At 44.6% G+C, this 23,701-nt stretch overlaps 1 protein-coding gene and 1 gene segment (V, D, J or C); both read left to right on the forward strand.

The window, feature by feature from the left end:
* Positions 1–23,701, forward strand: part of LOC132579234 (vacuolar protein sorting-associated protein 29-like) — a 138,599-nt gene that overhangs the window by 57,905 nt on the left and 56,993 nt on the right. The gene's annotated exons all lie outside the window — the stretch shown is intronic.
* Positions 5,261–8,061, forward strand: LOC132579658 (immunoglobulin lambda variable 2-18-like). The segment is given in 2 exon segments: positions 5,261–5,316; positions 7,694–8,061. Coding segments are annotated over 2 exon segments (414 nt in total).

Genomic DNA, 23,701 nt, shown 5'->3' on the forward strand with positions numbered 1-23,701 from the left:
TGAGACAATTTCCCTTCCCAAAAACCTTACACACAAACTTTTTAAAGTACTTGACATTACTGTAATGTGTATGTAAATTTAAGACACCTGCTCTTTTTTTCATGGCATATTTGGGAAAAACCTAGTAGAACATGTGCACAAACACGAGTGTAATCACTAGACTGAAAACACATTTCAGGGCTGAGTTCTTGACAGCTGTTCTTGACATTCCATTTGAATGCTTTTTCCTCCACCCAGTCACTTATCATGATCTAGTGCCTTTGTAACTGATACCTTTTTAATACTGAAGTTCCAGAACTCAAAGACAAGACCATTTCATCAATAGGCAACAACTCCTTTCCCATCGCTTGTTCTTTTGCCCGACCTGGACTAGGGAACAGTCATTAATGAGCCCTTTATTTGCATGGAGGGAATGCTCTCTTGACCTCAGGGGGTTTAAGAAGGAACAGGAGTTCCCTCTTAACAGAGTGCCAGACAGAGATCCTGTTGTTTGGCACATCAGTTTCCACTGCAATGACTCAGCTCCTGCTTCTCGTTACAATCTTGGTCTGTATCGGTAAGAACAATTCTTGTAGAGAATGAAATAAAAGATCGTTGAAGGACACCTAGAAATCTTCCACATTCTTAATTGCCGGCTGTTCCAATAGTTGACATTTTTGCCTTGTGAAATTCATCGTTCTCCCTTTGCTTTTTTCTCCCCAGGTCCAAGTTTCCAGCAACTGCTGTCCCAGAAGCCTTCAGAAACTGTGTCTCAAGGAGGGACTGTTACTCTGTCTTGCACATTTAGTGGCGGAACCATCTCTGATGGCAACTACCCTTGGTGGGCCCAGCAGATACAGAGGAAAACTCCACGAACTGTTATACACAGCACCAGCACCAGACCATCTGGAATCCCGGACCGTTTCAGTGGGTCAAGATCTGGAAACACCATGTCCCTGACCATTTCAGGAGTCCTAGTGGAAGATGAAGCTGTTTATTACTGTTGCGTGTGGGTTGGGAATGGGTGACACAGCAGTGCATTCAGATAGGGAAATGAGACAAAAACCCTCCACTTTCCTTGCGCGTGAATAGATGCTGAACTTCTTATTTTAGTTTTCATTCCCCAAGAGGCCTCAAGTTCAGGCTGCAAGCCAGAGAAGGCTGCAGTTATGGACAATGTAGTCAGAGAAAAATTAGGAAAGCCCTCCCAAATTCTAATTTTTCACTGGAATATTGAATGTGAAATTTTGTCTTAGAATTAAAAACATGGGTACATTAGAGCTCCTGTGACCTCTTTATTGTTTTGATTTCTGCAGTTGTCTAATATCAAACTCTCACCTGTCAGTGTCAAATATCTTTGCATGTCATCTGTCAGATGCTCACATGCTTCATAGGATAATTGCCAGACCAGTTATAAAATCTAGTCAAACGGTATTACATGTCATCTATGAAATAATGTTGAATATTACCTATGTATTGTCAAAGGCCAAAATAAAATATCATCCATGTCAAATGCAGATCCAATATTTAGAGAAAACTGTATATCTAAATAGCATGGAAGTTTACAGGCGGTTCTACAGGGTATAAGTTCCCTTTAGAGACAGAGACCTGAAGATTCCTATGGAGTCTTGGTAATGACTGTTCCTAGGGCTTTTTTTTGTAGAAAAAGCCCAGCAGGAACTCATTTGCTTATTAGGCCATGCCCTCTGACATCACCACTGTTTCACACAGGGCTTTTTAATAGAAAAAGCCCAGCACAACTCATTTGCATATTAGGCCACACCCCTGACTCCCATCCAGCCAGAACTGTGTTCTTGTGAGTTCCTCTTCCAAAAAAGCCCTGCCTGTTCATCTACAGCTATAGCAGAGCCCAAGTGGAAGCAATCAGACATTCCTTTGGCCTATCTCAGCAGGAGAATGGCCTGTTAAGAGGATCATCCACAGCTCCTGGTTATGATCTTTGTGTCAGAGCCCTGAACCCTCATTCAGTGATGATGCCAGCCAGATTCTATGTGAATATTCAGAGTATAGCTGGAGAATATTTGATATCATCAATATGTAAAGATTTTTCTTTTGTACCAAAATCCAAATTTCCAACTCAAGATTCATACTCAGTTGTCAAATTATACATCTGAAACATGCACAAAATCTGTGGAAGCTGTCTACAAATTATGCATGCCATCATGTGAATTTTTATTGCAGACTTCATTGTTCCTTTGATCTAAGTAGTTCTGTATGTAGCCCCGGTTAATAATTTTTCAAAATGTCAAGGGTATTATGGATGCCCTAAAGCGAAGTATTTTTCTTTTCTGTGGTTCTAGTGGCAGGATGCGAAACATCCGCCTAACTCTCCCACTGAAATAAATGGGAATGCTAAATGCCATTATCACCTTTTAAAAAGATAGATTCAGGTGGATAGTCATGTTGGTCTGAAGCAGCAGAACTAATTTTGAGTCCAATGGCACCTTTATGACCAACAAAGTTTTATTCAAGGTATAAACTTTTGAGTGCACTCACACTTTGAGTGCAATGTATCCAAAAAAGTATGCACACGCATGAAAGCTTATACCTTGAATAAAACTTTGTTGGTCTTAAAGGTGCCACTGGACTCAAACTTTGTTCTATCTTTGAAAAGTGTTATATGTATCCTATAGGAGTCAAGTTGGATCTTTAAGACTAACTTTAAGACCAACTAAATTGGTCTTAAAGGTGCGACTTGACTCCTATTTTGTTCTACTACTTCAGACCAACATGGCTGACTACTTGGATCTATATGTATCCTATGTGATGCTGACTGTCCTAGCTCTTACCTTTAGGGGGAGCTATTGATCCAGTTTACTGACTTGTGGCAGGCACAGGTGGTCCCCATCACCTGTGGTGTGAAGTGATGCAGGAGAAAGTTTCATATACTTGAGCACTCTCTGTGGTTTTTCAGATCACTCTTGCATACAGAACTGTGATATAAACATCCTTCTCTGCCCTAGACCATAGTCTGGGACTCTGGCCTGACCTAGATATGTATGCATTGCAGCCCAGGCATAGTGGATGGCCAGAAGTTCTTGGTTTGCAGCTTTGTAGTTGAAATGGATTCAAATTTAATTTTCATAATCATGGTGGCTTCTCAAATCTAGGAAGGAAAAGTGTGGAAAAGCTTCCATATGCAGTGATAACAGTGCCCTCTTAAGCATAGTTACAACCTTGATGTCAAAGGATGTAACTCTTCTTAGGATAGCACTTCAAAGAGATATCTTTTCCTGTTATTTGAACATAAAGCTAGCCTATTGCTCTCAGCTTCTTTAGCCATCATTTTAGCATATTCAGAAGGGGCAGATCCAAGGGTTAAAAAACTTTCCAGGGATAGCTGTGTTGGCATGTAGTGGAATTTAGATTCAAGTTTGGTAGCACCTTACAGACCAGGGGTGGTCAAACTTGCTTAATGTAAGACAAATGTAGAATAAACATCAGATGTCTGAGAGCCACAAGATATGAACATCAGATTTTTGAGAGAAGGAAGGAAGGAAGGAAGGAAGGAAGGAAGGAAGGAAGGAAGGAAGGAAGGAAGGAAGGAAGGAAGGAAGGAAGGAAGGAAGGAAGGAAGGAAGGAAGGAAGGAAGGAAGGAAGGCAAATAGATGGGGGAGGGATGAGGGAGGGAGAGGTGGAAAGAAAAGCACTTTAAATGCATTCTCCAAGCTGCTGGCTGACTTGGCTTGGAGAAGTGATTTAAAGAGACAAATGCCTTTTTGAAGTCAGCTGATGGGGCAGTGGGGGCTTCAAGAGCCACAGAATATGTGTGAAAGAGCCAGATGTGGCCAAGCCTGGCCTTAGACTGTCTGGCACCTTAGTCAAGGCTAACTCCTGCTTCACCTGCACTGATAATGTCACTGAGTCACATGGGGGGGTGCCCAATTTGGTACCTCCAGAAGGCTGGCACCCTAGGCAATCACCTAGTTTGCCTAGTGGCAGGGCTAGCTCTGATTGTATCACCTGAGCCATAGTTTGGCCACCCCTGTTGCAGGCCAACAAGATTTTTGGGATAGAAGCTTTGTCAGATGTATGTGATGAAGGGAACTTTGACACTTGAGAAAATTATACCCCTCAAAATTTATCTCTAAGGTACTACTTGTCAGAACCTTGAGCCGAGGAATCACACAGTCTGGTGATACAGCAGTTTATTCCACAAGCGTGACAAGGCAGGACACCATTTTTGCTAAGACTACCATCTTAGCCCAAGCACTCCCTTATATCCCCTTCCCCCAACCGTTAATATTTCAAGCAAAGGCGGCAAGCAAAGCATGGGGTTTTTTTGGCGGGCCTACCGCCCCCTTAGTTCTCCCAGGCCAGGTGCATGATCTGCCACTTCAGCGTCCTGACCTTGACGGCCGGCACAGGTGTCTTCACTAAGTTCCAAAGATAAGCATAGTAGCAAGCAAGCAGCAAGCATGTGCCTATAGCAATTAACTGTATAGCGTTCATGGCAAGAGGGATAAAAAGGTAAAGGTAGTCCCCTGTGCAAGCACCAGTCGTTTCCGACTCTGGGGTGACGTTGCTTTCACGTTTTCACAGCAGACTTTTTACGGGATGGTTTGCCATTGCCTTCCCCAGTCATCTACACTTTTCCCCCAGCTAGCTGGGTACTCATTTTACCGACCTCGGAAGGATGGAAGGCTGAGTTGACCTGGAGCCGGCTAGCTGAACCAGCTTCCGCTGGGATCAAACTCAGGTTGTGAGCAGAGGGCTCCGACAGCAGTGCTGCAGCTTTATCACTCCGCACCATGGGGCTCTGGCAAGAGGGATACATGAATTGAAAAGGAATGAATGACTCTTGACATACTGCCCCCCTTAAGGCCCCCTCCCACCTGTTTTGTCCGGATACTTAAGGTGGAAGTTTTTAATTAGTTTTTTGCAGTTAGTGTCTCTGGCCCGGATCAATTCTGTTTGGCCCAGGAGGAAATGAATCCATTTGACACTACTGGACTCAAATCTTTTGAAAAAGAATTTTTTAACAAGCCTACTCCTTACCTGAGAAAACACCTTTCCCCCCTTATCCACCTTATTCCATAGATGTATTTTTATCCTGGCCCAAGGGTTTATTTTTTAATTCCTCACACACCACCTTTATGCAAATTTGTACCGCATTCAATGTCACATTTTTGGACTGAAGAAGTGAAATTCTAGCATAGCCACTGGCCATGAAACTAATTTGCATGTGGATTCACTTGCTGCTGAAGAAGGAGAGGGAAGGTCTAAGCTTGTGACCCACTGGCTTCAGAAAGACTACAGAGAGCTCACCATGGGCTGGGCTCTGTTTTCTCTTGCAGTTCTCAGTTACTCCTCAGGTAAGGATGTGGAGAACTTATTTCACAAGAATAGGCCTAGGGCTGCCATCCCAGTTGGGAAATTCCTGGGGAGTGGGGAGGAGAGGGGAGGAAGCTCAGCAAGGAAGGATGCAATTCCATTAAGGCTCTGAAGTTGCTCTTTCCTCCAGGCGAACTGGTCTCTGTAGTCTTGAGATCAGTTGTAATCAGGGTCCACAACTTTGGGTTGGGAAATTCCTTGGGATTTGGGGGTGGAGCCTGGGGAGGGTGGGGCTTGAGGATGGGAAGGACCTCAGAGAGGTATAGTGTCATAGAGTCCACCTTGTAAGCTGAAATGCCCTCAAAACGAGGTTGGGGAATTAGTCAGGTGGGCACCTGGCTCACTCAGGATCTTTTTACCTATGTCTACAAGATTAACCAACCAGAGAGTAATGCTGAATAATGGGGACTCTAATTTAATAAAACTGATTATAATTTATTGAGAAAAATATAGTCTTCCATACAAGATAAAAATACACATATAATCATACATACAGTCCTAGGAAATATATAGAGAGATATAGAGGAACACATGGGTAGACAAACAGGGTGATATTTACCTATCGTAGTCTTCAAGAAGGCTCCAATGGTGACGTAAGAGGATGGGGGAAATGGACCCAAAACTGTGGCCAGAATTGGGGATGGATCTAGACAGCGGAACTGGGGTACTGCTAGATGCACACATGTGGGAAGCTGTGTTACAGGTATATAGACTACTTTGAGCCCTTAGGGGATGGTAGGTACAGGGGTGGATGACAGGTGGTCATCTGGTACATGACCTCAGAAAAGGGGAGGCTCTGCAGTGACCATAAGGGCTGGACTTCTGCAGTAGCCAATAGCAAGTTAATTGGTGGCACCTAATTGGGTGCTTGCTCTTGACCAATGGACTTGCCTGGATCCTGGATACCTGGTTAAACTTTCAGGTTGAAACGGACCTGGGGGAGGCTCCAAAGTGACAGTTGGGAAGAAGAATAGAAGTGATTACTGGGTGGGGAACACTTAAGATTAAATGGATTTATCTAAAAGGGTGACAATAGAGAGTCAAATTGTGTCCTAGGTAACACCCAGTTTTGTACAAAGGAACTTGGCTCTGGCTGAAGATGGTCTTCCTCTTCTTTAGTCTTCTTCCTGGCACCAGTCTTTGTCTAGAGTTCTGTTAAACAAAGAAAGTGGCAGTTGGACTATTAACCACTCTGGGGTGGGTAGGTTGCTTGTAGGCCAAAGGTGACATCTGGTGTATACGTGAGCCTTCTGTTGGGATGAACTGGAGTCAGGAAAACAAGATGGATTCTGGTGGTGTTAGCCTTTGGTTCATGGAAACAGGCTGGAAACTGTTTGCCTGTACAGTTCATGGTGGTGTGGCTTCTTCTACTGCAGCGGCCAAGATTGGGCATGCAAGGAGCAGCTGGAAGCTCTTCTGTAGTTCTGGCTAACACCCATCCAGAGATGTAGAATGCTGCTGCAAAGCTGAGGCTTATAAGCCTTAGAAACTGGGGGCAAAGTCCACTTCTTAGAGCAGATGTGTGCGAGTCAAAACTCCAGGCACCCTGGCAACCATACTGGTGATCACAATGTCCATGTGTATGAAAAGTAGGGGGCTTTTCCTTACAACCTTCCAAGGCAGCCATTTTCTCCAAGGGAACAGATTTCTTGTCTGGAGACCAGTTGTAATTCCAGGAGATCTCCAGCCTCCAGGTTGGCAACCTTAGGCCCCATCTGGACTCTAGGCCCCATCTGAACTCTAGGCCCCATATGGACTGGCCTATAAACTAAACAGAAAAGACATTTATTTTGTGTGCTTCTAATTCAAACACAGTGCTTTTTTGTGTGAGAACTATGTGTGTATGTGAGAGTGTGCCGGGAAGTCATGGTTGACTTCTCGTGACCTCTGGTGGGGCTTGGACATTTCAGAAAGGTGGCTTGCTGTTGCCTGCCCATGTGTCCTAGCCCTGGTATTACCTGGAGGTCTCCCATTTAAGTACTTGCCAGGGTCAGCCTTGTTTAGCTTCTAAGATCTGACAACAATGGGCTTGCCTGAGTAATCCAGGTTAGGGCAAACACAGTGCTTTTTTTGTGTGTGTGAGAATTGTGTGTGTGAGTGTGCCTGGAAGTCATGGTTGACTTCTGGTGACCTCTAGTGGGGCTTGGACATTTCAAAGAGGTGGCTTGCTGTTGCCTGCCCTTGCATCCCAGCCCTGGTATTCCCTGAAGGGGGTATACTGACTTGCTTAGCTTCTGAGATCTGACAAGAATGGGCTTGCCTGGGCAATCCAGGCTAGGGCAAACACAGTGCTTTTGCGATATTTAAGAATACAGAATAAGAATCAAAGTACTATTTTGTTTTGGCTTCCCTTCCCAGGTGTCATTTCCCAGGCGACATTGACTCAGCCTGCCTTCGTGTCCGTGTCCCTAGGAGAAACGGCTGTACTCTCCTGCTTGATCAGTGGTAATGCTGGCAGCATTTCTTGGTATCAACTGAGGCCTGGTCAGGCCCCTCGTTTTGTGCTTCATGGTACCAGCACCCGGGGAGAAGGGATCCCCGATCGGTTCACCGGCTCCGCTGCTGGGAACATTGGCTATTTAATCATCACCAACATCCAGGCTGAAGATGAAGCAGATTATTACTGTGGCACAGTCACCTACTCTGATTTCACAATGATGAATTGTGATTATACAGAACTGTCACGCAACCCTTCATTCTTGGAAGAGGGGGAATGCAGAGCTTAAATTTGATCTGTTCTTGAAGCTCTTTGAATCTTAGACTTGGAAGGAACTGATTATCACATCCTGATCTATTTCCTAAGGCAAGCCTGGTCACCAGCCACCCACATAATCCAGACTATGAGAGAACCCCCAGCAGAGCACAAGATCACCAAAGAAATCTCCTTGTAGAGAAAAAAAGCCATGAGAACTGAGCCATGATCTTAATAACTGACTCTATGAAGCCCTTTCTAGGAAATGCTAGATTTGGATAGTGATGTAAAATTTCCTGAATATGTGAAGCCAGATTTCCATTAAATTTGAAAGGGAACCTTCACATTCAGAGGTAGTAAACCTCTAACTCTTAGTGCTAGGAGTCAACATCAAGGGAAAGGCTCATCTGTGTCCTGTTGTTGGACCTCCAGAATAACTAAGAACATAAGAACATAAGAGAAGCCATGTTGGATCAGGCCAACGGCCCATCAAGTCCAACACTCTGTGTCACACAGTGGCAAAAAATGTTATATACACACATACACTGTGGCTAATAGCCACTGATGGACCTCTGCTCCATATTTTTATCTAAACCCCTCTTGAAGGTGGCTATACTTGTGGCCGCCACCACCTCCTGTGGCAGTGAATTCCACATGTTAATCACCCTTTGGGTGAAGAAGTACTTCCCTTTATCCGTTTTAACCTGTCTGCTCAGCAATTTCATCGAATGCCCACGAGTTCTTGTATTGTGAGAAAGGGAGAAAAGTACTTCTTTCTCTACTTTCTCCATTCCATGCATTATCTTGTAGACCTCTATCATGTCATCCCGCAGTCGACGTTTCTCCAAGCTAAAGAGTCCCAAGCGTTTCAACCTTTCTTCATAGGGAAAGTGCTCCAGCCCTTTAATCATTCTAGTTGCCCTTCTCTGCACCTTCTCTAAAGCTATAATATCCTTTTTGAGGTGCGACTGTGAGACAGGATGCTGGACTAGATGCGCCACTGGGCTGATCCAGCAGAGCTCTTCTGATGTTCTTAAGCCATTGCATAAAGAAGTTTTTTGGGGGGAGCGGGGGTAATAAAAAGTTTTGGGAAGATGGAAATATAGGGAATACTTTCTAATCGAAATTTAAATTTATTTTTCTGCTTTTGCAACATAAAATGCATCCTTTATAACTAAGCATATAGCATCATGCTATTTTGTCACTGTCATTCTTATGAAAATTAAAATTATAAATGCCTTAGGGAGCAATCCTCAGCAGTTCTGCTCAGCAGTAAGTCCCATTTTATTCCATGGATCTTATGCCCAGAGAAGTGGTTTTAAGATTCCATTCCATCCTTAGTTTTCTACAAACCAGACCAAGAGCACATCTAATGTGTTGGTGAGACCTGCAAACTGGCATATCCTGTGGTATCTCAGCATATGTACATTAACTGAAAAAAGAAAATGGACATTTTGTAGTAAACAAAGTGTGTTATTTGGGTAGAAACAGGCTCTTACTGTTACAATAGCAGATTCTATAATTAAGGTACACTTTGTAACACTGAACTCTTCAGCATCGTATTAGCATTATAGCAAGTTAATTGTGAACAAAATTAATCTCATTTGGATAATAAACATATCTTTGAATATTTGTTGTATATCTTGTATACACAGAATTCATCATTACCCAATGCTGAACATTGTCGTATATAAAAGTCTTAATAGTACACGTTTTGACTATTTTGATATTGATATCTCATCCCCCCATGAGCCCCCTAAGCCGCTTACAACATTGTTCTCTCTTACTCTATTTTATCTGCAACAGCCCTGAGAAATAGATCTAGCCCAAGGTCACTCAGAAAGCTTCCATGACAGAATGAACATTTGAATCTGAAGGGTGAACTTTGAATCCTTGCCATGATATCATGCTGGCTAAGACCTTGTCTTAAAAAAACCCAAAACATTTCATTCATTCCAAATGAGAACAATTTTGTTGAAGGTTTTTCCCTACTCTCCCCAAATTTCCAGGTTATTTTCCCATTGGAAAAATAGGGGGCGGAACTTTGGCAAAAAAAAAAAGACTGCCCCTCATTTTTCCTTCCCGTATCCCCAACCTTTCACATCTCTAGACTTAAAAGAGGAGTACTGATAACCAGATGCTGCAGACATGGGTGCATTTCCTTTGTTGGCCACTTTATCTAGGGGCTGTTGATATGGTTTTTCTCAGGGCAGTGGCAGGGACAGGAAGGATCATTTATCTGATCCGGCGAGGCAGGTTTTAGGCCACTGTAATGATGCTGATTTTAGAGGAGAGTTTTACGGATTTCATGGACCACCAAAAAGGCAAGTGGTTTCTAGATCAAAACAAACCTGAACTTTCCCTAGAAGCTAAAATTACTAAGCTGAGGCTGTTGTGCTTTGGTCACATTATGAAGAGATGAGTAGGGTGACCATAATGTCTGAAGGCCAGCCAGGGACACGTTGGGGGGGGGGAGGTAGCACACCACAGGGAACAGGAAGTGACATCACTTCCTGTGACATCATTTCCCCGCGTCACCTGCCGGAAACAGGAAGTGACGTCACTTCCGGTGACGTCACTTCCGGTGACGGCATGCCACCACAGGAAACAGGAAGTGACATCACTTCCTGTGACATCATTTCCCTGCGTCACCTGCCGGAAATGGGAAGTGACATCACTTCCTGTGACATCATTTCCCCCAAATGACATCATTTCCCCCAAATGCCACTGCCGGAAACAGGAAGTGACTTCACAGCACTTCCTGTGACATCCCCAAAAATCCCCCAAATATCACCGCCGGAAACAATTTTGTTCTGAAATCCTGTATATACTTCATCAGTATATGGGATAAGGCACTTTCTCAACTGTGCTGCATAATGCAGCCTATTTATTTTGTCCTCTTTGCTCTGTTGGCTCTATCTGCGCCACCTTCATCACTTTCGGGGTGTGGATCCCCCAGTGGGGTGCTCTCCCGACTCCCTCCGCCGGCTGTTTCTGATAGCCCTGCACCCCCTCTTTCATTTGATATGTGTCCCGTGCGGGTGCCACCCTCCCGCCGGGAGATGCCGCAAAATGAGCCCCCTTGAGGCTTATGGCGGCAGGGCTCGGGGGAAGCGAGCTAGACTGCTGTTCTTTTGAGGGGTTATAGAGTGTTTCGAGCCCGTCCCTGTGGCATCGGTCCCATCGTTGTGGGGCCCAGGGGGGCCGGCGCAGCGGCACGCCGAAGCAGCCTGTCACTAATAACACAGGTCGAGATGCAGGACAGGAACCCGGGCCTCCAGGGACCAGCGGAGGCCGCGGGGAGGCCTTCGCTGGCCGGCGCTGGTCCCGGAAGGCCTTCCAGAGGCTCTGGACCAGCGCCGGGTGCTCTGGAGGGCTTCCAGCGACCAGCGGAGGCCACGGAGAGGCCTCCACCACTGCCGCCGGGCCCCGCGCGTGGGCGGGGAAGGCGGCGAGTGAGGGAGGGAGCGTCCCTGCGCGTGCGCAGGGGCCCTGCGCAGGCGCAGGGATGCTCCCTCCCTCACTCGCCGCCTTCCCCGCCGGCGCCCGCGGCCCACCGCCTCCGGGGCTGGCTAAACCGGGACCTTTAATGGTCCCGGTATAGGCAGCCCGGGAGCCGGGATTGGGTGGCCAGAACCGGGAATGTCCCGGGAGACCGGGACGGTCTGGCCACCCTAGAGACGAGAGTCATTGGAAAGACAATAATGCTAGGAAAAATTGGAAGTCAGTAGGAAAAGTAGAAGTCCCAGCATAGGATGGATTGACTCAATAAAGGAAGCCATGGGGTCTTAAATCTGCAAGACTTGAGTGAGGCTGTTCACTACAGGACGTTTTGGAAGACAATAATTCAAAGGGTCACCATAAATCAGAAGTGACATGATGGCACCTAACACCCCTGCAGTGCTGCTGAGGGCAGTTTCAGTAATTCAAAGTGCAATCCTAAACCGAATCGCACCCTTTTTGATCCATTGAAGTCAATGGATGTAGAAGATTCTAATTCTTCTTAGGAAGTGCACTTTCAGGATCAGGACTGCCAAATTTGAATTGGGGAATTCATGGAGAATTAGGGGGTGGAGCCTGGGGAGGGTGGGGCTTGGAAAGAGGAGCGACCAGGGTGGGGTACAATGCCATTGAGTCCACTCTCCAAAGCAGCCATTTTCTCCATGGGACCTGATCTCTGTTGTCTGTTGTCCCATCTGGAGACAAGCAACCCTAGTTAGGATATCAACGAAGTCACCTGAAATTCAGGGATGGTTTAAAATAGCTTAGCAATATCTATTTAGCACTAAGGGTTTCTCACCCCATGACTGACCAAATTCCCACTATTTAGCCAAATGCCAACAGGACTGTTGAAGAAATATACCCAGTACACCTTTTTACACACTTTATTTATTATTCATAATCAGTCTTTTTTTCTGAACAAGCAGAACTCAAGAAGTAAAGCTGACTGAGAACAGTAGATCAAGTAGTTGTGATGGTCCCAGAAAGAACGGAAGGGGGATGTAGCAGTCAAGATTCATTGCTTTAGCCCCTGAATCTCTATACTTTTCTTTCTGGGTCCCTGGAAACAAGTGATTTAATTAGGTTTTTTTTTTTTTTTAAAAAAAATTCAACGGTTCCAGTCGTCAGTAGGGGACAGCAGAGGCCATTATGTTAGAAACAGTCAACTACAACAGAATACATTTCTACCTTGACTTTTTAAAACCATAATTTGAACCTTCCTGTACAAATAATTTTTATCCTGATGCATATCCTCAGTTTTCCAATTTATTTGAACAAACGGTCACTTTTCTGTGAACTCAAGGAATATTCATTTATTTAAAGTGTTTATATCCCAGACACTCAGTCACACAAGAGGTTAATAAAACGCTGGCTATATTGTATCAAATTTGGAACCTTTCATGCATTTTCCTCATGTTGTGTGGAAATAAACCTATCAAATGTCCACTAAAGAAGGAAGTACAGCAAATTGTGGCACTCTGACAAACATACCTGCACTTGAATCCAAAGGGCCTGGAAATCTCTCACTTTTACAGCAGGTCTCCAGATTACAAAGATCAGGTCCTCTGGAGAAAACTGCTGCTTTGGAAAGTGGAATCTTCTCTCCAAACCTTGCCCTCTTCAGACCCTAATCCCACTCCCCAAATCTCCAGGTATTTCCCAACACAGAGCTGGTAAACCTACATGTTTAAAAGAAAAGGTATACAACTAAAAAGATGTAGCTGATGAATATCCTTTGAGGGACATTTTCTTGGGCTATTTTCAAAGGCTGGTTTTTCTTCCCGTGATTCAACTTTGAACAGGCATGTGGAGAGCAATTGTGTCCATTTCAGATTGCAGATTGCCTTGGCCAGGTTGTGTTGTGTTTTAGACACAGCTCTTTGAGGAGGCTTGATTCTTGTGATTATGCTGATCACATTCACACAACCGCTTGATGCATACTAGAAAAACCACACTATTCCCAGGAGAAAGAGAAGTGCAAGGAAATCCCAAGAGAAGTCATGGGGCTCCCCTGCCATAGACCGATTCCCCACTAGCCTTATGCTCCTCTTCTCTTCTCTGGTCCTCTTCTCGTGCTCCTCTTCTCTGCAGCCTTCCACCAGATTTCACACCATCTGCCCTGGGGCTGCAACTTGTTTTGTTTTTTTTGCACAGCAAACAGAAACTGGTTTTTAGAGAATCTTGCTTGCTGTGCGAAAAAAGCGGAGTGAGTTCCAGCCCTTGGGCAGATCCAATGAAAGCCCTGCGGAGAAGAGGAGAGTGAGAATGGCATAAGGCTAGTGGGGAATCGCTCATAGTGTGACCTGCTTTTCCATATTAAAGCAAAGCCCTGAAGTCCAATAATCAACTGAGTTGCTCAAGAGTAAGCCTCTCTGAATTCAGTAGAATTATCTACTATGCAAAGGATTCTGGTTATTTACTGGCATCCTGTGTGCTCTCATTCTGGAAGAAGTCCCACTCTCATCAGGATTTATTTGGCGAGAGGCATGCAATAGGATTTTGTCTCTTGAGGAAATTACTCCTGTGTTCTTAGCATAAGCCAAGGAGTAGCTAATAAGCATACTTCTTGCATTATGATTTTAAATTTACTAGTATATTCCCTGTGGTCATCTTTCCCCTTGGATTCTTGAGGAACGGATATTCAGGACCTATTGAATCACCCTATTTAGAGACTTTTGCCTTAGGCTTTCACACAAGTTATGATTGGTCAAGAAGCCTGCTGAACTGTGATTGGTGGAGGAGGCACATTTTGTCCCTTTAAAGACAGAATCAGAGAGTCCCAGGCACAGATCTCTTTGCTACAGGATGCAGATCATGCCTGGACTCCTCCCCATGGCCTGGACCTTGGTCCTTTTCTTGATCTTCACTTACCCCTCAGGTAACTGAGGGAGCCAGAGCCCTTGCAGTGCTGAGAAGCTGATCTTGGCATAATATTCCCCCGTGGCTTTCCTACAGGTGTGAGCCCATTTTGCTTTATATCATGGTTTCTTTCTCCTTGCAGGTTCTACTTCACAGCCTGTACTGACTCAAAAGTCCTCAGCATCATTCTCTCCAGGAGAAACTGTTCATCTTCCTTGTGCCATGCCCTCTGGGTACAGAACTGGCAGTTACAGAGTTCACTGGTACCAGCAAATATCTAGAGGTGCTCCACAATTTATATATCACTATCGCAGCAGTGGTAATGAAGGCAGGGGCTCAGGGATCCCAGAGAGATTCACGGTCTCCCCTGACATTTCTAACAACCTCTGGAATTTGGTCATCACCGGAGCCCAAGCTGAAGATGATGCTGATTATTATTGCTGCACATACGATGGCAACAGCAACTCGTATCACAATGATGCACCTTCATGGGGAACTAAAACAAAAACATCTCCTGTGTCACAAAGGGTCATGCTTCAGCAAACGAATGGGTGCAGTGACAAAAGACAGGGGAAAATATAGCAAACTCAACTGTTATTGTCATCAATGTGTACAGAACCACAGATGCTTTTAGCACTTTGATTTCTCTAAAGAAGTCACTAATGCATGCACCACTGCATGCCCTTAGCACCAGTTAGGGCTGCCAACTCCAGACTGGAAAACATGAAATGTGTGGGGTGAAGCCTGGAGAGACTAGAGCTTGGGGAAGGGAGAAGCTTCACCAGAGTATAATGTCATAGAGCCTAGTTTCCAACACAGTCATTTTCTCCAGGGGATCTGATCTCCGTTGCGTGGGGAATCAGTTGGAATCCTGGTAGATCACCAGGCTTCTCCTGGAAATTGAGACCAGGAGATCGAACCATGAACCAGAGCCAAATAATATACCACAATCACAACAACTTTGTAATAAACAAGAAGTGTACAATATCTCATAAACAAAGCATGTAAACTTCACTGTAAACACTCAGAAGTCTTTATCTGCTTTTACATCTCGAAGATGTAATGCTACCTCCTTAATTTTTGGGGAAAAGAATCAGCTATTCACATTCTTGAAATAATTCGGCAAATTAAATAATGTGATATAGATGGATTCCTCCAGACCACCACACCCACATGATCACAGAATTTTGGCTTCTTTGCTGCAGAATTGAAATGCTTTCATTCTAGCAATTTTGGCTGCTGGATTCTCAAACATGAGGATGCAAAATTAACCTTGATAAGGATATTATTCAGAGTGGTGGGAGGAGATTTGCTGCAAGCCCTGAATGCCTCTGTAGGGAAATGAGTTAGTTGGTAGCAATCAATGAGGGTTGGCAATATTTGCATATAGGGAGAGTTCTTAAAGTTCAGGGAATGGAAATGAAACTCAGCTGTGGAACTGGGTTTGGGAGATCTCTGTTCAGCAACCTTTTTGCCAAGGAAGCTGAGGGTCTCTCACCATGGCCAAGACTTTAATGCTCTTCCTGTTCTTCACTTTTTTGGGGGGGAGGGTAGGATGAAGACTTCATTAAAATACTTAATTAGCCAGTTGCCCTCACTTTCTGCATCTGCATTTTATGGCAACACTGATGATGCTCTCCCTGGGATCCTTCCATTCCATTTAATTTGTGCTTCTGATTTTGTTCTCAGGTTGTGATGCCCAGTTTGCAATGATCCAGCCAGCCTCCACATCGGCTTCCATTGGAGAGACTTTTAAAATTTCCTTCAAAGGAAGCAGTGGGAGCGTATGTACCTACTATAACTCCTGGTACCAACAGACACCCGGCAGCGCTCCACTCCTGCTCATATATACTGATGACGATAGATACACAGGCATCTCTGACCGATTCTCAGGTTCCCTGGATCACTCCAGACCACAAGTCTGCCTAGAGTGCCATGTGCCCTAGGGCCAGTCCTACTCAGAGCAGGTGAGAGACAGGGTGGAAGACTGGGCTGAGGGGTGGGGAGCTGGCATAAGAAGCCATAGCTGCCTCATCTTCCAAGCCAGTAGCACATTTGAAAGCACGGCTGGAACATTAGAGCTGCAGCCCAATAACAGCCGGTGCATGCTGGCCTTTGGTCTATCTTTAATCTTTTAAAAATTAAGGCCATGTGTTATGTTTAGAAATAGTTCCAGTTTGGATTGGGAGGTTTAGAAATCTGCATCTTTTTATCCACACCATGACCAAAGACTGAGTACTCTCCATAATGATTCTATGAAAGTAGATTGCCAGACTCAGATAAAATGGTTGATCATTCATATTGAAGAAGAAGAGTTGGATTTATAACCCACCTTTCACTTGATGTCTCAGAGCGGCTTACAATCTCCTTCCCTTCCTCTCTGCACAACAGACATCCTGTGAGGTAGGTGAGGCTGAGGGAGCTCTGAGAAAATGCTCTTGAGAAAACACTTCCAAGAGAACTGTGGCTGACCCAAGGTTACCCAGCTGATTGTAAGTCTTCAAGGCTGTTGCTCAAACAGACCTTTTATTTTTGTTTATTCAGCTTTGTCATATTTCTGATGCTCAAGGCCTGTTCTCCATAAACACACCACACCACTTTGATCTCGCTATCCAAAAAGAGGTAAAGGAGAGGGGCAGCCAGTGTGTTCATAATCCATTTGAGCACGATAGTTCAAAATCAGAAAGCTGTGATTTATCATTCCCTTAGTCACTTGTCTGAGTGAAGCAGGAGACATGGTGTCTGAATGGAGGCTCTATGGTAATGAAGATACAGAATGCTTGAGGTACAAATCTGTCTAGTTGGGATACTCTAGGGTTGCCAGGTCTAACTTGGAAAATACCTGGAGACTTTGGGGAGGGTGGATCCAGGAGAGGGTGAGGTTTGGGGAGGGGAGGAGCCTCAGCATGGTACGATGCCATAGAGTCCACCCTCCAAAGCAGCCATTTTCTCTAGGGGAATTGATCTCTGCCAGCTAAAGATCAATTATAAAAGCAGATCTCCAGGCACCACCTGGAGGCTGGCAACCTAGGATACTCTTTTAGATTTGTTGGTAACTGTAGTTGGTTCTTTGGGAAAAAATTGGTGCCCCTGGGTGTAAAGAAAAAGGGATTGGGAGTTAAGTATCTTTATTTTACCTCAGGTCTCTGTGTGGGGGGGAGATAAACATAAAGCTAGGGAAGGACTACAGATAAGCCACACAGCAGGCAAGTGGAGGGAACAGAGGACAGGACCAGAAGAACAGCAGCTTCCTGCCTTTTTTCCTCAACTAAGCAACACCCAAGGAAACTGTGCCCAAGCAAATAGGCTCCTTTTCCCAAATACACATATGGACCCTTTATGACTCACACATCCCTTCCACTTCAATACTTCCTTTGTTTGGAAAACCCCTAGTTTTCAGCATTCTTTAACTACCGTAATTAAGGGGATTAAATAAAGTGCCCCTGTCCCCTTAATTTTTATTTCTCTGTTCCAGAATCTACATGCTTTAATTATAACTATCATGGCTGATGGATGTCTTACCAGAAGGATGCCAAATGTACCTTGATTTATTTATTTATTTTTATTCTATAATTTATATCCCGCCCTTCCCACAAAGTGGCTCAGGGCGGCTCACAACAACGACAAAACAATAAACAAGGTACAAAGTTAATACATTTAAAAGTCAAAACATTTAAAAAACCTAAAAACCTTAAAATCTTAACATTAAAACTATCCAGTATATTTCACTAAAAATCTGATAAGCTACATTTATCTAGTTGGCATAAGCTAACCGGAAGAGGGTTGTCTTACAGGCCCTGCGGAACTGAGTAAGATCCCGCAGGGCCCTCACCTCTTCCGGCAGCTGGTTCCACCATGTGGGGGCCATTGTAGAAAAGGCCCTGTCTCTGGTTGTCTTGAGACAGACTTCCTTGGGCCCGGGGATGGTGAGAAGGTTTTGAGTCCCAGACCTCAGTACTCTCTGGGGAACGTGTGGGGAGAGACGGTCCTTCAGGTAGGCAGGTCCCAGGCCATGATAAGGATGTTATTCAGAGTGGTGAGAGGAGATTTGGAGCCAGTCCTTAATATCTTTGGAGAGAAATGAGTAATCTGCTAGCAGCCAATGAGCTTTGACAATATTTGCTTATAGGGAGACTTAAAGTTGAGGAAATTGAAATGGAACTTTGCCTAGGAAGGGAGTTTGGGAGATCTCTATCCAGCAACCTCTTTGCCAAGGAAGCTGAGAATTTCCCACCATGGTCATGACCTCGATATTCTTCTTGTTTCTCGTTTCTTTTTGGGGTAGGATGGAGACTTACCGTAAATAAAACACCAAATTAACCAAGGATCCTTGCTTTCTTTTTGCCCTTTTAATGGCAACACCGAGAAACACCTCCCTGTGATCCTTTCACTCCACTTAATGTTTGCTGTTGATTTTGTTTCCAGGTTGCCATGCCCAGTTTGCAATGACTCAGCCACCCTTGGCCTCTGTTGGAGAGATGGCTAAAATATCCTGCACAAGAATTAGAGGGAGTGTAAGTAGCTATGATAACTCCAGGTAACAGAAGCCTGGCAGTGCTCCAACGCGGCTCATATACAAGCATTACACCACAGCATCGGGCATCTCCGACCGATTCTCTGGTTCTCTTGACAGCTCTGCCAATGCTGCTGTCTTAACCATCTCCAGCATTCAAGCAAATGACCAGGGTGATTATCACTGTGCATCTTATGAAAGCAACATTCAGTACACAATAATGGAACCGCGCAAAGAAGTAGGACAAAAATATCCATGTAGCAGATGTGTTCTGCATGTGCTTGATTGATGCAGCAGCTGAGTCTCCTGTGACCAGTCTGGTTAACAACATGTGAGCGATAACGGCACCATCCATGAGCCTTACATCAGGTTGGGTGTTATTCTGAATGAATGAGAAACAGAGAAAGAGTTTAAAAACAGAACAATAGGGGGTGTGTATTTGAAGAAGGATCTGAACCCACTTTCTACTTGCACCCTTTTCCTTTGCAACCCCCCCGCCTGGTTTTATTCTTGCAGAACCTGTAAAGAGTCTCATAGCCCTCTTGAAATTATGTGGGGAGTGTTCAGCACCCTCTACTGGCCCCAACTTCTCCACTGAATCCTGCCCCTTGCCTTTATACTCATTCAGCTCTAACCTAAAACACAGGTCAGCCACCAGCATGCCCAGCGAGGCTCCAAGGAATTCTCTGGAACTTGTATATTTATACAGCCCCAGCTGAGACTGTGGCTCAGTTCAGATGTGTCATGCAAAACCATAAATAAAATCCCTGTAATACCCTTTATTAAGACCAACCCCAAGTGACACAAAACAGGGTACACATTTGCACATACCAAAGCTGATATATAGATATGTTGCCAGATTCAGATGAAATGGTTGATCATGCATACTGAGACAACCATGCGCAATATGTTTTCCTGGTACATGCGGTACAGTGCCAGAAATGTAAGGACAGGAAAGGGCCATTTGTGTGTAAGCCTTGTTATTAAAAATACAGAGGTTATGGATGCATGATGCAACACATTAATGGTCAGGAGGTGTCACTGTTACTCTTCATGGATTGCTTTTAATTTACAAAACATCAACAGTTGCTTCTATGGATTCTAAATCTTGAGTGTGGTTTAGAGAGGCAGGCAAGGAGAAGGATGGTGAAAAGACTTCTGCATTGCCTCAGAGCAACTGAGAGATGGGGTGGGAGACAGGAATGGGGAAAGAAGCATGCAGAAGGAGCCACAACTTCCAAGTCAGCTAAGGTTGCCAAGTCCGACTCAAGAAATATCTGGGGACTTTGGGGGTGGAGCCAGGAGACTTTGGGGGTGGAGCCAGGAGCAAGGGTGTGACAAACACAGCTGAACTTCGAAGGGAGTTCTGGCCATCACATTTCAAGAGACCGTGCTTCTTTTAAATACCTTCCCTCCATTTGGAATAATGAAGGCTAGGAGCACTTTCTTTTGGGGCTCATAGAATTGAACCCCCTTGTCCAATCTTTTTGAAACTTGGGGGGTTTTTTTGAGGATAGGCACCAGATGCTATGCCAAAAATTCGGTGCCTCTGCATCAAAAAACAGCCTCCCCCCCAGCCCCAGATACCTGTGGATCAATTCTCCATTATACCCTATGGGAATCGGTCTCAATAGAGAATAATGGAGTGCCCAGCAGACATTTCCCTTCCCCCTGCTTTCTGATGACCCTGAAGAGGGGAAGGGCCTCCAAACCGGGGGATCTTCTGCCTCCACCTGGGGATTAAGTAACCCAATATAAATAGAGAATCACAGATAAATGACTAGCAAGGGAGTCCCTAAGGGTTCTGTGATTAAACCAGCCTCCAATATAATCAACAAATTTTCATTAAAGTTTATAAAAAAACCATAAACAAACACTTAAAGCAGTGAATTGTACATAAGGTGAAGTCATACAGTATGCACAGTCCTTTATAAAGACAAAATGGTCGCTGGAGCACCACATTATAAACATAACTTTCATTGCATTTGGATTAATTTCCATTATCAAATTTGTAATCTTTTGCATTAGGCATGTTGAAGCTTCAGAGAAACGAAGGCAGAGAGGTGCCGCCTTTGTAGCTGTCTGCTACTGCTGGCTTTTTTTCTACAGCAGTTTGACTTGTGAAGAAGTCTCTACTTTGCCAGTTACTGTATGACTTCGCCTTATGTACAATTCACTGCTTTAAGTGTTTGTTTATGGTTCTTTTATAAACTTTAATGAAAATTTGTTGATTATATTGGAGGCTGGTTTAATCACAGAACCCTTAGGGGCTCCCTTGCTACCCACCTGGGGATTGGCATCCCTAAAGTCAGCAGCACGTTTAAAAGTACAGCAGAAACATTTGGGCTTCAGCCTATCAACAGCCAGGGGGTGCTGGACCTTTGTCCAGGTTTAATCTTTAAAATGTTACTGCTATGTGTACTGTTTAAAAGGAGAGGGGCAGGAGGTAAAGGCAGCAATAGGTGCTTTGTTCCCGAAAAGCTCTTATCTTTAATAATGGTATTTTAAATTCACTTTAAAAGGTGGAACAGTCTTAATTATGGCCATGAATACACTGTCAGGATGCATTTGACCCAACCCATAGAAAATTCATTTCCATCATTTTTGTGATTCCCAAAGCTGGCGAGAAACCATGGAAACTTTTCTTCACCTTCCTGTCTGCACCATGGAAAAAGGGCTGGGTACAGTCTTTCCAGCAAGATTCCATCAAAGCAAGTCTGAGGGAAAACTGCAATGAGACAGGAGAGAAGCTGGAAAGTGAATGATTGCAGGACAATGCTGTGTGGAGCTTGGAAGACAGGACAATGTGGGAAACCTTGTTAAATGACTGTGTGGAAATACCCTTTATTTTGCAACAGATTTTTTTTGGGGGGAGGGAGGTGAACACAGGGCCAGGGAAGGACTCCAGATATCCCACACGGCAGACTAAGAAAGAGGGAGGATGTCAGGACCAGAAGAACTGCCTGGCTTATTTCGTTAGCTGAGCAGAAAAGTTGAATTACAAAGTGAAACAAAAGGAAATCTTGCACAAGCAAATAGCTCCTTGCCCCAAATACATATACAGACCTTTATGACCCATGCATCCCTTCCATCCCACTACCTCTACAGTTTGGGAAAGATCCCAGTTCTCAGCATTCTTGAAATACTTTGGTAAATTAAATAATGTGATAGATGGGTTTTCCTTGCCCCCATCACAGAATTTAGGCTTCTTTGCTGTAGAATCAAAATGCTTTCAATCTAGCAATCTTGGCTGGTGGATTTTCATACTCTGTCTTATCCCAAGAATGGCAAGTTAACCTTCATAAAGATTCTCCCCCCCGCCCCCCCCAATGGTGAGAGGAGTTTTGCTCTGAATGTCTCTGCAGGGAAATTAGTTACCTGGTAACAACCAATGAGGTTTGACGATATTTGCATATAGGGAGACTTCTTAAAGTTTAGGGAATGAAAATGGAACTCAGTCAAGGAACTGAGTTTGGGATAGTTGTAGGCAGCAATCTCTTTGTCCCGGGAAGCTGGGAATCTCTCACCATCACTAAAGCCTTAATGCTCTTACTGTTCCTCACCTATTTTTGGGGTAAGGATGGAGGTTTCATTAAAATACCTAATAGCCAGTTTGGTGTAGTGGTTAAGTGTGCGGACTCATATCTGGGAGAACCAGGTTTGATTCCCCACTCCTCCACTTGCACCTGCTGGCATGGCCTTGGGTCAGCCATAGCTCTGGCAGAGGTTGTCCTTGAAAGGCCAGATGCTGTGAGAGCCCTCTCAGCCCCACCTACCTCACAGGATGTCTGTTGTGGGGGAGGAAGGTAAAGGAGATTGTGAGCTGCTCTGAAACTTTGAGATTCGAAGTGGAGGGCAGGATAGAAATCCAATATCATCATCATCTTCTTCTTCTCCTCCTCCTTCTCCTTCTTCACTTTCTCCTTCTTTTTCTTCTTCTTCTTCTCTTTCTCCTCCTTCTTCTTCCTCTTCTTCTCCCTAATCAGTCAACTTTCCTCATTTTCTTTTTTCTCCGTTTTATGGCAATACTGAGAACTTTCTCAGTCTGATCCTCCTATTACACTTACCTTGTACTTCTGATTTTGTTTCCAGGTTGTGATGCGCAATTTACAGTGACCCAACCGCCCTCTGTGTCAGCTTCCATTGGAGACACTGTCCAGATCTCCTGTACGTTAAGTGGTGAGCGCATAAGCAGCTGCTATAGCTCCTGGTACCAACAGAAGCCTGGCAGTGCTCCCATACTGCTCATATATCGTAATAACGACAGAGCCTCAGGCATCTCCGACCGATTCTCAGGTTCCCTGGACAGCTCTGCCAATGCCGCCATCTTAACCATCAACAATGTCCAAGCAGAGGATGAGGCCAATTATTACTGTTTCTCTTATTACAGCAGCAACAAGCACACAATGATATAATCACATGGGGAAGTGAGACAAAAACCTCCCTGCATCAGATGTGCTTTTCCATTGATTGTGCTTGGTTGATGCAGCAGCTGAGTCTCATGTGATCCGTCTGATTAACTAGATGGGATAAATGTTAGGGTCACCCATGAGTCTTGTATCAGGCTGGATGTCATGCTGCATGGATGCAAAACACAGTTAGGGTTTAAAAGCAGGAATGTGTGTGTGTGTGTGTGTGTGCATGTACGTGCAGAACCTACCTCCTCCCTGTAGCCTTTTCTTTTGCACCCCTGTCCCACTTACTTCTATTCTAGCAAGGCTTATGTACGGTCTCACAGTCCTCTTGAAATGGTGTGGGGAACATTCACTACCCCCTACTTTGCCCAGTTTTTCCACTTAAA

The sequence above is a fragment of the Heteronotia binoei genome, chromosome 11, assembly GCF_032191835.1.
Source record: "Heteronotia binoei isolate CCM8104 ecotype False Entrance Well chromosome 11, APGP_CSIRO_Hbin_v1, whole genome shotgun sequence".
Taxonomy (NCBI): domain Eukaryota; kingdom Metazoa; phylum Chordata; class Lepidosauria; order Squamata; family Gekkonidae; genus Heteronotia; species Heteronotia binoei.